The 15903-nt window shown below is 45.2% G+C and overlaps 1 protein-coding gene across 1 annotated transcript in view; it reads right to left on the bottom strand.

The window, feature by feature from the left end:
* Positions 1-15620, bottom strand: part of PUM3 (pumilio RNA binding family member 3) — a 30871-nt gene extending 15251 nt beyond the window's left edge. The window contains exons 1-10 of the mRNA XM_083483385.1: positions 15419-15620; positions 13477-13659; positions 10908-11043; positions 9481-9556; positions 8019-8112; positions 7872-7938; positions 5664-5838; positions 2029-2132; positions 1350-1428; positions 671-769 (exon numbers count right to left, since the gene is read on the bottom strand). Coding sequence (XP_083339511.1) covers positions 671-769; positions 1350-1428; positions 2029-2132; positions 5664-5838; positions 7872-7938; positions 8019-8112; positions 9481-9556; positions 10908-11043; positions 13477-13659; positions 15419-15506 — 1101 coding nt within the window. The 5' untranslated portion in view covers positions 15507-15620. The remainder of the gene's footprint in view (positions 1-670; positions 770-1349; positions 1429-2028; positions 2133-5663; positions 5839-7871; positions 7939-8018; positions 8113-9480; positions 9557-10907; positions 11044-13476; positions 13660-15418) is intronic.
* Positions 15621-15903: the final 283 nt, after the last annotated feature.

The following is a 15903-nucleotide window of genomic DNA, read 5'->3' as shown; positions in this document are numbered from 1 at the left end:
GGAAACCCCATAGTTCTGCTGCTTTGGGTGGGGGGACACGGCAGACATTGCTAATCACGTAAAAAACCTGGCTGGAGTCTCCCTCTTCCATCTTTGCAATCGTGCGCAAATCAAGGACATAGCGAGTGGGTGGGGACAGATGCTCTCCCTCCCACCCCAGAGGAAAATGAGCCCGCGATCTACTGCTAGCACCAGGGGATCGAGCTGTCGATCGCAGTTGACCACTTGGACATCCCTGCCCTATGGGATGCAAAATAAGCAAGCTGGGTGCTGCAACCAGCCTGTAAGTCTTCAGTATTTTGGGAAAGCACTGGAAGAGATCCTGAGAACAGCACTTCAGCTTATGTACAAGTCTCAGCTTTAAGCATTTACATAATGAAGGCGCAGCTCTCTCTCTCTCTGAAGTTTGAATTTTCAGCATGTTTCCCAAGGCACCATGATAAGCACTGCCATTCCATTTGAGGCGCAAGGCTAGTCATAAAGCCTCCTTAGTACCTTTTAGATACTAATTCTAACGAACGGGTTGGGCATTTCCATTCTTTTATGTCTCGCAATCACATTTGTCAAAGTCAGGCACAGCTAAGTAGCGAGGGGAAAAGGCTCCCCAGTGAAACTTTTTAGAAAGGTCTCACCAATTCTCATTTGATCTACACGAACTCTGCATACAAACCTTGGGGGTTCCATGCCACAGGCAATGCATGGCAACTCTGGCTCCATCGTGCGTGTGTGCCAAGTAGATTACAGATTCTCTGATTGACTCAATCATTTCCTAGATAAATCCAGATTTAAGGAGATGGTTTTAATGAATTTAACACAAATCAACTACCATAATATAAATGGTATTATTATTCTGATCAGCTCTGTGGGCCTGCGTTATTTTCCTTACAACCAGGAATGGAAAGTATTTCAAATTCTCAGAACTAGAGTAACACAAGAGCAACTAAAGAGAAGAGCCCAAGGCCACTGGCATGACAAAGAACAGTGTGCTTTGGTCACCATCATCCCAGGGCTACCAGCATTCAATAAGGTAGAATGTCTAACTTCAGATATGCAAATGCAGCCAGAAAGAAACCAAGAGTTGAGCACTCTGATTCAGCCCTGTCCTGCTTCAAGACATGATGCCTGGCAAGTTGTGCCAGGAAGTGGGAAAGGTGCGCATCCCATCAAGACCATGCGGATCCTCTGAAGTGCCTTCGTTATGCTTCAGATTCCTAATCCAGCGAGAGGAGGAGGCACATGAGCTGCTAAGAGGCACAGCTCTGCAGAGTTAGACACGCCTGGCATGCACTTGTACTGTTTATTTATTAACATGAAACCAGATCAAAACCCATAGCTGTGCCAATACTTACCGATCTCTGTTTTGGGGTAGCATGGATAAAGAAGTCCAGAAAGACTTTATGAACCAACGAATGCTTTATCACAGCCTCCCTGTAAGATGAAACGGGGGGAAATAAACAAAAGTCTGTACTTACATAATACCATGACATGGAACTGAATGTGCAGAGAATTGTAACGGACGTTATAAATATATCTGCAGTTGCATCCAGAGCAGGCTAGTTGTCAAGCCAGAGAACCAATCTGTGCACAGGACTTGGCTGCGTTCCTATGGGTCTCCTTGGCTCTCTCTCAGGCAGGGAGTCCGTGGCTCTCCAGATGTTGGCAGACCACAAGTCCCATCCGCCCCAACCCAATGGTCAATGGTCAGAGATCATGGGATTTGGGGGCCATCAACCTCTGGAGGGTCCCCGTTTTCCCACTCCTGCTTTAAGGAGAGAGAGAGAGAGAGACCGAAAAGGCAAGAAGAAGCACTGGGGACTGATTTTGTTTTTGAAGAGCCTTCGACGTTCCCACATTAAATAAGTCATCTTGGAAAGATCTGCTGGGCTTTCACCAGCTTAAGTGTTTACATTCAAAATGGAACCGTTTCAAAGTTATCTCAAGAGACGTTAAAAGGGATAAGAACAAACTTTTAAGAGAAGCGCTCCGCAGTTGGCTGCGATACGCCTCACACTAAATTGTTGCCCTTACTTTTGCGCCATTGGAGTCAGGATCTGTTTCATTTCATCCAGAATGGCCTCCCGCTTCTCAGGCTGAGCCTTCAACACTTCCTCTAAAGTTGGGTGTTCTGATGACTGAAATTAAGAAAAGCCGCTACGCTGAATTTTAATGACATTTAAAGAGCCAAAAGCACAATGAAGAATCTTCAGTATAAAGCAAGTCTGCCATCGTATCTTGACACTGTGACCTCATTAGGCTCAGTTGAGAGGCTCCGTACAGACACAGCACCTCTGATAAGCCACTGGCTTCCCTGTGACGGACCTCAGATGACCTGTGAAGGACAGTCCAGCTGGCACCTACTATTTAACCATTCAAGAGGGAACTGAAGTCTCCAGAAAGATCTAGACAAAAGGCATTTTGAACCTAGTGACCTAGCAGAGGACATTTTATGAACAGCCTGAACTGCACTCCGTTTCCAAGGATACATTTGCGGGAGTTTTATCTTGCAGCCTGTGTTGATGCAAGCAGCTCCACCTGGTCTTATTGACATACTAGAGGTCCTGATGAAACATAATGACAGGCTGGAGAGAAAGCAAGGTGTATAAAACTATGCGACTAAAGGGTGAAACACACACACAGGTGTCAAATGCTCTGCCTGCCTATTTTAATACTGTAATTGGGACAAAAAGAAGGGAAATGCACTAATTCATTATATGTGTGTATTCATCCAGCCTCACTTTTGACCTTTTTGATCCATCCAGTTTTACCTATACAGAGGAGAATACTTTTTTATAATAAAAAGAGCTGCAAATAAGGGAGAACTGCCCCATTATTACTTTGTTCAAGTACGCTCTGCAAAGATCCATCCTAACTGGGTACAACCTTTTTTGATTCTGAAGAAATATGAGACGCTCTTGCCTTATTGTGGCCTCTCAGTTCCAGCACAGAGACTTTGACTCATTCAGATGGTCAAACCTACGATATCCCAATTCACAGCAATGCAGGGGCTGGCTTCCTACTCACACATCCCCAACAGAACCAGGGCAGCTGTGCCTGAAACTGAACTGAAAGAGGAGCCGGCAGTTGCACCTGAGTGCCCATCAGAACCACAAATCAGGTAGTGAAGAAATCCGACTTCTCTGCAAGGATCACAGTGCAATTTGCAAAGGAGTCCTATTAAAAAGGCTGAAGTAGCTCCTATTCATGCACAGCTTTTAAAAGGGTTAAAACAGCAGGTATAACTGCTTCTTAAATTCACTTTGAGCCACCATTTCCAAAAGAAGGCAGTTTCTAATTAGTGTGCAAAGTGGAACTCCTGTTAATTGGTCTCTCATTAAAGATATCCACAATGTGTGATCTGTGAGTCTTTAAGAGAACATGATGTAGCACATAATGAAAGGAGAATTCAAGTAACAGTGTATTAGTATTCATGGTTTCAAAGCTTTTAAAAGAACTTCATTAAGCTTAATTTTTTAATAGGAATTGGAATGGCTCTATCCAGATTTTCAAACATGAAAATTCCTAATAAATCCACTCCCTTTCAAATGTAAGCTAATGATTACTTTTTAAATCCTTAAAAACGGCAATGGGGGGCATGGAACTAGACCATTTCAAACTGAAGTCAAAAGTCAAATGTTGTATAGCAAATTCACCTGTAAGACTTCTTTATACTGTACCTGAATGATCAATAATTGCAAACCAATCAAATTAAACAATGCTCTCCAGAGATCTCTAAATTCTGCAGGAATCAATTTTTGTCTAGAAAGCCTTTGCATTCAGAGTTTCACACCAGACAAATTAAAACATGGCGACAGGTCTTTCAAGTTGGCCTCTGTCATTTAAGCAGAACCAACTTCTCTTAATAAAGTCAACCCCCAGAGAAGGGAGCAAGTAAACATGTGTTCAGATGCCAATACATTTTTGAAACAGCTAGCTTAGATCTATGCATCAGGATGCTATGTATCCCAGTTTTAATGAAGCTATCAAGATGTTAACTAGAATCACGGGAATGGCAGGTTTGCTTATAAACAGAATTCCTAGTTTTCATAGTGGCGAAGCTGGTATTCCCAAGACCACCTCTTCATGGTGTAGATCAGACAGATATCCTTCAGCCCCAAGTATGCTCCGCTCTGCTCTAGTGAAGGACTTCAAAGATAGGAAGGAAATTCTGTCGGGGCGAGACACGAACAGCACTGACTGCATCTACAAAGGGGCCCACCTTCAGAGCTCCAGCTCTGGAAATAAAACAGTAGTACAGTGGTACTTTCCTGCCAACCTAGCAGTTCGAAAGCACAAAAGTGCAAGTAGATAAATAGGTACCGCTCCGGTGGGAAGGTAAACGGCGTTTTCGTGCGCTGCTCTGGTTCGCCAGAAGCGGCTGAGTCATGCTGGCCACATGACCTGGAAGCTGTACGCCGGCTCCCTCGGCCACTAAAGCGAGATGAGCGCCGCAACCCCAGAGTCGGTCACGACTGGACCAAATGGTCAGGCGTCCTTTACCTTTTTTTATTTTCATCAGAGAAATGTTGGAAGCTGGGTATGTCCTCAACTCACTGCTAATTCCCTATTTTAGAAAGGTTGAATTCTCCAAACAGCCCATGTGACTCATGGCTCAAAGCTCATAAAGTTATTCTTCCTGTACACAAGTAATCAATGATATGGGTGGATGAGGAAATATTGTAAGTGGACTACTAAATAGAAAAGTACTCAACGTACTGATAATTCCAGCCTTGCTTCTACGCCAAATATATTTCTTGCGGGGAGGGAGAGGTATGGAAGAGGGAAGCAGTCAGATTATTCCAGGCTATTTGAATTTGATGGATGTTTTGCTGCGGCCCTTTCCTGTTTGACATAAACTGCACATCTGATGGCTGAAAGGCTCTGCAATTACATTTCCTGGTCATTTCAGAAGGAGTCAAGGGCATTTGCTGTGTGCAGATCGACAACTCATCAACAGCAAACTTTTACCAGTCCCATCCTGCACCAGTGGAAGGGATGGGGACAAAAAAAATGCAAACTGCCCACTAGCAATTGTTGAGCAATAACACATGTACGACCCCCACGTTTTATGCAAAGATTCTGATTTATCTGACAGTTTTACACCCAGAGGGATGATGCACAGTAATTAAATTTAAAAATGTTTTGGCAGCTTAAACAAATGGCTATATAAATTACAAAGTTGTTTTTTAAAAAACAAAAAGCCACAATGCCAAAATAAAGATCTATAGATAAATAAATCAGAACATAAGAAAGTTGGTTTTTAAAAAAATAATAATAATACAAGCATGTTTATAGGAAAGCAGCTCTTTAATGGTCAGGGGTCCCTTTACCTTTACCGTGGTACCTCGGGTTAAGAACTTAATTCGTTCTGAAGGTCCATTCTTAACCTGGAACTGTTCTTAACCTGAAGCACCACTTTAGCTAATGGGGCCTCCCGCTGCCGCCGCTGCGCGATTTCTGTTCTCATCCTGAAGCAAAGTTCTTAACCCGAGGTACTATTTCTGGGTTAGCGGAGTCTGTAACCTGAATTGTCTGTAACCCGAGGTACCACTGTATTTCCTTTCCCGTTGGCCACCCTTCCTTTTCTCTTCCACGGCACACTGTATCTAAAATCTAAAAACAATACTGTGGGGGAAAGCTGCCAAAAAGTTGCCTTGATACACCACCTTGTAGACCTGGAATGTGTTCCCATACAGCTCCTCAGTCAGCATGTTCCTCTGCTCCAAAATGGCTTTGTCGTTGTAGGCGTACTCCACCACAGCCGACGCTTCCGCATGGCGCAGCATCTTCCTGACCTCGCCTTTAAAGCTTTTGATTATCTCTGCAATTTGTGGCTTCGTTCTGTTTCAGGAATAAACCAGAGACTTTGAGCAATCACTTATTAAGCACAACTGATTTGTTATTCTTTTTCAACGGTGGGGAGAAAAGAAAGACCCTGATCCAAACTTTTGCCGCCACTAGCAAGGGGACTGAGCTGTCAGAAGGAGCGGCAACTTTTGCCACCTTCCTCTTCCTTTGGGGGACCCTGTGGAATAGTGCTGGGAGCCTGTGTGGTGTAGTGGTTAAGAGCGGTGGACTTGTAATCTGGTGAACTGGGTTCGATTCCCCGCTCCTCCACATGCAGCTGCTGGGTGACCTTGGGCTAGTCACACTTCTCTGAAGTCTCTCAGCCCCACTCACCTCACAGAGTGTTTGTTGTGGGGGAGGAAAGAAAAGGAGATTGTGAGCCGCTTTGAGACTCCTTAGCGTAGTGATAAAGCGGGATATCAAATCCAAACTCTTCTTCTTCTGCAGGGGGAGGGATGAAGCAGCAGCCGTTGCCTTCCCTTCTTGCAACAGCCGGATCCCTCTGCTGGATCAGAAGCCTTCTGTGAGCTGGAAGAGCCATTCCGTTCATGAAAGGCAGCCTGGATCCAGCCCACGTTTTATCTCATTGTGTGTGAGTGTCTTATGTGTATTAACATACATAGTTTCATAGGAGAGAGAGACGCCAGCAGCAGGCCAATCACTGAGTGACAGTTTGGCTCTGCTTGGTAGCCAACCCTAGTTTTTGGTTGCTTGGTACAAATCCTGCCCGTCTCCAGGGCTTCCTGGCACTTGCACCAAACTTCACGGAGAAGCAGAGTCTCATGTACTGAGCTAGGTTTTAGAGGTATTTGACTCCTGTAAAATTAGCAAAGATATATCACAACTGTGACAATCTATGTTGGAAATGTAAAGAAAAGGAAGGAACCTTTTATCATATGTGGTGGACCTGTCCCAAGGTGAAAGACTCCTGGGAAAAGATTTATAATGAATTGAAAAAAATGTTGAAATATACATTTATAATGAAACCAAAGGCCTTTCTTCTTGGAATAACAGGTTTGGAATTGCCCAAGAAAGATGTTAAATTATTTTTTGTATGCCACAACTGCTGCTCGTATTTTGTTAGCTAAAAAGTGGAAAACCCAAGAATTACCAACGATAGAAGAATGGCAGATGAAGATGATGGATTTTTCGGAGCTAGCTGACCTAACCGGAAGAGTGCGCGACCAGAAGGAGGAGAAGTCTCAGGAAGAGTGGATTAAATTTAATGATTACTTAGTTAAATATGTTAAGTTAAATTAACTGAAAACAGCTTACAGATACTTAATTGGCATAGGATTTTATTTATGTTAAGGGATGAATTAATATGTTTAATTTCATAATGTGACGATTTAAGGATGTTAATGTTTAAGTTAAATTTTATAAGAACTGCGATTTGGAAAACTGTTAAAAGGATATGCAATGAAATTCAACCAAGGGGAAGCGAGGAAGTCACTTAACAATGCTAATCAGTGTAATTTTCAATTAGGCTATGATTTATGTTTGTTTGTCTTATGTGTGTTTGTTTGTTTACAATGTTGTGAAAACCAATAAAAAAAATTTGGAAAGAAAAAGAAGTTGCCTACAAATGACATGGCATGACTTTTTAACATATGATGATGCTATGAGCTGCTTTAGAGTCACATATCCAAGTCATATCAACCAAATTGGCATTTTTCAGATCTGGGACAGACATCAGTAGTATCCAGTGACTAGGAAGAGACGAAACCAATTTCTTTGTCTTTTGGAGCTAGAGGACTTTAGACACACAAGCATTTCCCAGAGCAGTGCCATGATCTCAGTGGGATCATCATAGGGAAGGAGTGGGTTTCAATAACGTTCCCTTCACATCGCGTTCTGCCAATGCCCATTTCATCTTTTTGACATCAGGGCGGCACAAGAGAGTAAGCTGAGCAAGGATCTGAAGCCAAGCACCACAGTCCAGCTCCCTCATTCTCTCCTTTACACTCCGTTCTCTGGCTTGACTTCCCTCAGAAGTGGAGAGAAGCGTAGAAAAAGGAAATACTTACCCATAGGCAAGAAGCTTCTTCACAATATTTCTGGAATACTTGGCTTTGCTTAGTTCAGTGAAACTATCTGTGGGATGAGAAACCACCATAAGAAGCTGTAAACACCAAGAGCTCTGAAGGCAAGCCATTTGTTTCTGGAAACTGTACCTTTCAGTTCTTCGAATACTTCTTGCCTTTGCTCTGCATTGCCAAACTGAATGTAGCACTGGATGACGCGGGTTGAATCGTGAGCAAATGCCATCTGTGGGGGATAAATGGTTCCTTTGAGATGAATCATTCCCCCTAAGTCATTTAGGCAGCATTGCATTTCAACAGATATATCTTCACTGTTGGTTTTAACAAAATCCCTAAAAGTTGTCTGCAGCTAACTGGGGATACCAAAACATAATACAAAGAAATGAACCGTATGAGTGTGCTGGCATTAGACAAGTAAACAAACTAAACTAATGGGGGGGGGGGAATGCCCCTGTACTTTTTACCGTTCCAGCATTTGGCATTTCAAGGGCTCCTAAAGGTAAAGGTACCCCTGACCATTAGGTCCAGTCGTGACCGACTCTGGGGTTGCTGCACTTATCTCGTTTTATTGGCCAAGGGAGCCGGCGAACAGCTTCCGGGTCATGTGGCCAGCATGACTAAGCAGAGCAGTGCATGGAAACGCCGTTTACCTTCCCGCCGGAGCGGTACCTATTTATTTACTTGCACTTTGACGTGCTTTCGAACTGCTAGGTGGGCAGCAGCTGGGACCGAGCTCACCCCGTTGCGGGGATTCGAACCGCCGACCTTCTGATTGGCAAGTCCTAGGCTCTGTGGTTTAACCCACAGTGCCACCCGTGTCCCTACAACCAAGGGCTCCTACAACCTGCATTATTATAGATACGTAATGGAAACACTTGCAACACTTTCCTTACAAGGTGCACCAGGCATCATGGGATCCGATTCTGGAGGGTTATTCCGGTGGGGGGGGGGGTGTTACTGGGTTGTTTTGTTTTGCTTTGTGTTTTTATATTGTGATTTTATCCTGTGAACCGCCCTGAGACCTGCAGGCATAGGGCAGTATACAAATTTAATAAATAAAAATAATACATTGATGATGATGGTAAAACAGGTGAAGCATTCCAGTACAAGACAATACAATGAATTGGATCCAGAGAATGCGATATAGTGGTACCTCGGGTTACAGAGGCTTCAGGTTACAGACTCCGCTAACCCAGAAATAGTACCTCAGGTTAAGAACTTTGCTTTGAGAACAGAAATCGTGCTCCGGAAGCGTGGCAGCAGCGGGTGGCCCCATTAGCTAAAGTGGTGCTTCAGGTTAAGAACAGTTTCAGGTTAAGAACGGACCTCCGGAACGAATTAAGTACTTAACCCAAGGTACCACTGTATTCCTGCTTCCTCTTCCTGCTGCTTGCACCTGCTGAAAAGCTGTGTCCTGGGCTTGGAGACCTTTGAGATACTTGGCAGGTGATGCAACAGGTAGATGAACTGTTAGGATGACCCTTGGGCCTGGGAACAGCCCCCCCCACCAGCCCCCTTTCCCCTTCATTAGAAAACCCCAACAAATCCAGCCATTTGAGAGTCATGTTTCACTGTATTCTGCTATCCTACTTACATTTTTCATTTTCCCACGAAGCAACTTTTGCAGTTCACTCAACATCTTTTCCCGCTTCTCCTTCTCACATTTTTTCCTTCAAAAACAAGAAAATCTTAAGGCAATGCAACAATTATTATTATTCTTGAAACAGTAACTGAATTATCTTGTACTTTAAGAAGTTAATTGGCATCTAATGTTGGAAGACTAACATGTTAAAAGTGCTGTCCAGAAGCAACTGAGAGCAGCGTAACAGATTATAGTATTTGCTTCTTGTCCGTTCCAAAGCTCATCCCCTTACTACAATCAAAAACTTTTTCTTTGGGGAGGCGGGGAATGCCTCCACACAAATATGGCAGGTAAGAGGTTTGGTGCCCAACTTCATTAAGGACACAGTGCTGTATACCTTCCACTGGGAACTCTAATGACAAGAGCACCCACCCTTTTAGTGAAACACAGCATAGATTCAAAGAATTGTAGAGTTGGGAGGGACCCCTAGGGTCATCTAGTCCAGTGTTTCCCAACCTTGGGCCTCCAGCTGTTTTTGGACTACAACTCCCATCATCCCTAGCTAGCAAGACCAGTGGTCAGGGATGATGGGAATTGTAGTTCAAAAACAGCTGGAGGCCCAAGGTTGGGAAACACTGATCTAGTCCAACCCCCTATACTGCATGATTAGATCCTTGCCACTTTGGTAGCAGAGTGGATCAGCAGCATGATCAGTGCAGCGGATGGCTGAGGGGGGAGAGGAGAGCTCTCACAACCACCGGGTAAAGCAGATTAGGTGAAGAGATTGCCACTTGCCCAAGGCCATTTAATGAGTTAAGACTGAGCAGAGATTCGACACCACACTTTTAAAGCAAAACCACTTGAACAGGCATGGCTTCTGCCAATGAATTCTGGGAGCTGTAGCTTGTTAAGGGTGCTGGGCGTTGCCACGAGACCCTTTAGTCTCCTCTCCCAGAGTTACAATTCCCAGGGTTTTCTGGGAAGAGGGACGGGTTGTCAAACCAATTTGAGAACTACAGATTGGCTGGTGGGGAGCCATGGCTGTTTAAAGCAGCATCATAGCACTGCAAAAGCAAGGTGTGGAGGCGGCCTGGGGTTCTACACTCAAGCCAAACACTTCACAGCAGGTGTCAAACACAGCAGGGTGCTCAACTCGCAGGTAGCCTCTTTGTCCAAAGGTTCCTTTGTAATATGTAATCCTTTATGCATGCTTTAATGAAGGACACATATTCATCTAGTTATGATTTTATTTTTTTAATGAACCTAAAACACTGACGTACAGCCTCAGTTTTATAATCCACACAGACAACTGAAGCAATAAACCATGTCTGTGTGCGCGTTATACTGAAGTCTAAGGCAGGACAAACTTTCTTCCTTTGTGAGAAGGAAAAACAAGTACAGTGTTAAGTTCAGGAACGTGCAGCGCAAGTCGTTCTTACTGCCTCAGAGATTCCCAAATCTGCTTTCCCTTAAGCACCACATCATAGTTGGCTTTGTCATTCAGCTGTCGGCTCTGCTTCAGCTCCTTCTTCTTCTTCTTGATGTCGTCCCATTTAGGCTTCTTAGGCGCCGACCCTGATGACAAAAATGCATTCATTTTGTAGCACACTTTAAGACGCATCAAACGTCACACAAGTTAATTAAAAAATAGTGCCAACTGTTGGACGCAGACTGCTTTGCTCATGGGATCCTCTCCGACAGCAATACGTCCCTAATCAATTTTTATCAGCTGTGCCTTTGTTTAAAATTCCAAGAATGTCAGTCTGGAGGAAAGAACCAGCTTTTAAAAACTGTTACAGCTTATTCTGAAGCAGCAGCTCGTTCATTTACCGTATTTTTCGTCCCATAGGACGCTCTGTCCCATAGGACGCACCTAGTTGGGGGGGGGGAATAAAGGGAAAAAAATTTCCCTTTATTTCCCCCCCAAAAGCAGGTCGGGGAAACCGAACCAGGTCGAGGAACAGTGGGATGGCGGCGCTGCGCCTCCCTGCTGGCCCCCGAGCTTGTGGGGCTAGCCCATGTCTGCCCGGCGCGAGGGGTGCTCTGCTTCAGGGTGCCCCGCCCGCCAGGCGGCAGGCTGCTATCCGCAGCGTGGGGAGCCCTGCGGGGAACTCCTGCAGGGCTGCCCACGCTGCGGATGTCTGTCCGGCACGCGGGGCGCTCTGCTTTAGGGTTCCCGAAGCGCCGGGCGCTCTGCTTTCAGGGTGCCTGGCGCTCCGGGAAGCAGGCTGCTATCCACAGGCTAGACATCCCTGCGGGACCTCTAGGGCTGCCTAGACTGCTGATGTCTTCCTGAAGCCTGGACCCCTCTCGCTCTCCAAGCTTCAGCGAAAGCCTGCATTTGCCCTATAGGACACACCCAGATTTCCCCTTCATTTTTGGAGGGGGAAAAGTGTGTCCTATAGGGCGAAAAATACGGTACACGATACCAAGTTGAACCATGGATACATATAGCCCAGTAGAGTAGACTCAGACAAAGGCTCTCCAGTGACTCTCCACCTTTCCTTAATCTCCAAATGCCAAAGGTTGAACTAGCAACCATTTCCATACAAAACGCCTGCTCTTTATCATGGAGCTCTGACCCATTTTTATCCTGATATTACAGGCGTGGGTTTTGCCCAAGGCAAGCTCTGAAAACTCATGACCTAACTAAAATCAGAACCTCAGGCTCATAACTCATGCTCCTGACCATCCGTCCTTGCTACATTTACAATGGCAAGCATGCTGCCGTCAACCTTGGGAGACAAAATCGTGACAGGTTGGGTATTATTCCAGGAGTTGTGTGGCTATTGCTGCACCTTTCCTCACTCCCATGTTAGGAGGAAAGCTTGGGGTGGTTTGGCTGCTGTGTTGTTGAGGCACAAAGAAGATACAAGCCAAGCAGCAGCCAAACTGTCTAGTTCCCTGCAAGAAAGTCAGGCGGGGCCCATCCTGGGGCCAAGCTAGGAGGGGGTGGGACCTACCAGTTAGCGTTAGAAACTCAGATATATAAGCTAGGTGCCAAATGGCTCCCTAAATCAAGGTTACAGCCACCCAAAAGGAATGTCTAGTTGCCATTTGGGGGCAAGGTGGCTCTAAAGTCTTATTTTTCAAAGGATGGACTGACTGTGATTGATTCTCAGTTAAACAGCTGGCTAGTTCAGATGACAACCTTGAGCAGCGTTAAGAGCTTTGAGAACCTAAAGAACAAAAGTCACGTGATCCAGGGACAGTCCACATATATATCGGCCTATTCCGACATCTTTTTCGTAATGGTGACTGCTCCTGTTCAGACGGCACAGAAAAAGCAGTTTGATTTCTGAAATTCCTTCTGCAGATAACATATAACTGATAGAATTCTACAGGATGTGTTGTTAGTGTGTGAAAACAGGTCAGATCCAATGATCCCCACATGGTGGAGACGTCTGGCACCATCCTGGCGCCCAGGCATCTTCACTTGGTTGCAAGTGGACAATAGCCAGGTGCAAAATGCGCCTGGCTAATTTGAACGCTGGGCGGGACCTACCAAGGCCAGCATAGCACTGTGGGGCCCTGCTTCAAACCACTGTCTCAGCTCTAAATGCAAGTTTTGTGCAGAGATGAATCTACAGCATGCAGGCTGGTCACAATTCACACATTCTTTAAAAGAAAACATTCCTCCATAAGATGTAAATTACTTATAGCTCATCATCTGTATAGGTACCCGAGTGGATTGGAACATTTAAATTTAAAAAAATCACGCAATAGAAAGTGAAAAAACCATAAAAACACCTCAAATAGGAACAACTAAAGCTACTCAGTAAGCTAAACCAACTAGTTAAAATACTCAAAAGCCTGAGCAAAAGCAAAAGGCACCAAAAAAATGGCAAGGCACCAAAAACAGGGCCAAGGGCAGAGAAGGCCCTGTCACATCATCAATAGATTGTGGACAGTAGACGCCTTCAAATATCTTAAAAGTAGCAGAATCACTGAGACATTTATCTTTCTTTGATCACTATATCTTTAAACAAACCCAAGTATTATTCTCACCTCCTTCTTTATCATCTTGAAGTTTGCGCTTCCTGGTAAATTTTTCTGATGGTTGTTTACTCTTGAATTGTTTCACTCCAGTTTTACCAGGCTTTTTGTTTCCTCTCTCAAATTTCTTACGTTTAAATTTCGGCTTGCCATCTTCACCACTTTTTCTATTTAATTTGGTTGGAGGACCAGTATCTATTTCAAGTTTTCAAAAGAGATAATTTCACAAAATCAACAACAGATCAGTTTGTATTCAATATGTATTATATTCTTCTCAGTCCAACTTTGAAATTTCAATTCAGGGAGGATAAATGGAAGAGCAAAAGGCAACATGGGACAAAAACCTTAAGATGGAAAACGCATTATGTACTTGTATATTTTGTAAAAAATAAAATAAAATTACTTTTTTGGGTAGAAACCGCTTGATTATTAGATTAGTTTTTATCTAACAATCCCTACCATTTGGTGGACTTACATACAGTACATGGCATACAGCTAATATGGCAGAACTTTTTTCCAGCGGATATATTTTGAGTTACCCTTTATCCCTGCCACTGGTGTGCTTAAAGCAGAATTATATGCTAAAGTACAGGGAAGTGTTGTGGGCAACTTCACATCAAACAGTCTTCCACTTTGTTTGTAACAGTGATGTTAAAACAGTTATATGAAACCTGTGGCTTGTCACTTCCTGGGGGTAGGGAACTGTATTGATTCTATACATTCATACCTTAATTTAATAAATAAAAAGTGCCTACATGATTTTTTTAAAAACAAAACAAAACACAGTCTTCCACTTTCCAAGTCAGGTTTCTTCACATAATTATGGTGACTAGAAAATGGCCCACCCTCTGTGAGAACGAATTCAAATTCCACACTGTCTATTCATCATTAGAAACGTAGAATATATAACAGGATACATTATTTAACGGGAACAGAATTTGGATCAAGTGGACATACTGCCATGCTGGAAAGAAAACAGCAAACAAAAACGCTGTCACTACTTCTGCTAAGGTGAAGAAAGGATTTTTAAAAAATAAAATCAGAGGGACTACAAATTACGCTGTTCTATTATTATTATTATTATTATTATTATTATTATTATTATTGGGACGCGGGTGGCGCCTCAGCGCCTAGGGCTTGCTGATCAAAAGGTCGGTGGTTCGAATCCCCGCGGTGGGGTGCGCTCCCGTTGCTCGGTCCCAGCGCCTGCCAACCTAGCAGTTCGAAAGCACCCCCGGGTGCAAGTAGATAAATAGGGACCGCTTACTGGCGGGAAGGTAAACAGTGTTTCCGTGTGCTGCGCTGGCTCGCCAGATGCGGCTTTGTCACGCTGGCCACGTGACCTGGAAGTGTCTCCGGACAGTGCTGGCCCCCGGCCTCCTGAGTGAGATGGGCGCACAACCCTAGAGTCTGTCAAGACTGGCCCGTACGGGCAGGGGTACCTTTACCTTTTATTATTATTATGGGATGTGGGTGGTGCTGTGGGTTAAACCACAGAGCCTAGGGCTTATTATTATGATTTAAATTTATCGACCAACCCCAGAGTCGGCCACGACTGGACCTAATGGTCTGGGGTCCCTTTACCTTATTATTATTATTAATCGAATTTATCTACCAACTCCAGAGTCGGCCACGACTGGACCTAATGGTCAGTGGTCCCTTTACCTTTACCCCCCTATACCCGGAGGTCTGAAGGCGGTTCACAGAATTATTTCTGTATGTGCTAAATTTGTATTGCACTTTTCCACCAGATGGTACACAAAGCAATAATAATAATAATAAAGCCTCCGCAAGATCTCGGCCAGCGACCTCCAACTCCCAGCAAGAATTCTTCTCTTCCCCAGACCCGGGCGAAGCGAGGGAGGGGAGGGGCCCATAAAACACACCCACGTGCCCCCCCAACCCCTTTGCCTTCGCCCTCGGAGGGGAGGCCCGTTTCCCGCCCCCGCCTCACCCTCCTCGGCCTTCCTGGCCAGCTTCTTCTTCCCGGGGCCTCTTCCTCCTCCGCCTGCGGGTCCCCTCCGTCGGCGCTTGGCTTCCATGGGAGGGAAAACTCGCTTCCTCGCTCAGCCCCACGTGCCACCCTCCCGGCGAAGTCTCCAGCCGCACTTCCGCTCTCTTCCCCAGCTCCTTCCGGCGGAAGCTCGCTCCCATTGGACGCAAGGGCCTCGCGAGAAGCCGCGTAGCGGGACACATCTGTTCGCACTTCCGCTTCCCGTTGGAACGCCGGCGGGGTGGTCGGCAGAGGGCGCCTTCCGCCACTCTCCCGCTCTCCAAAGGGGAAGCGGAAGTGACGGCCGCGGCTTCGGCGAGGCCCATAGACGTAGAAAGGATACAGAGTGACATGCGCGCGCCCGTCGTTTGGCTTTCCTCTTTGAGCGGCCGCGTCCCTTTGCGCGCTCCCTCCGCGGGGAGTCTCCGCTCGGGGCTGCGTGGCGG

The sequence above is a fragment of the Podarcis liolepis genome (genome assembly GCF_965112155.1).
Source record: "Podarcis liolepis genome assembly, chromosome: 17".
NCBI lineage: Eukaryota > Metazoa > Chordata > Lepidosauria > Squamata > Lacertidae > Podarcis > Podarcis liolepis.
This window is presented reverse-complemented; position numbering and strand designations above follow the sequence as displayed.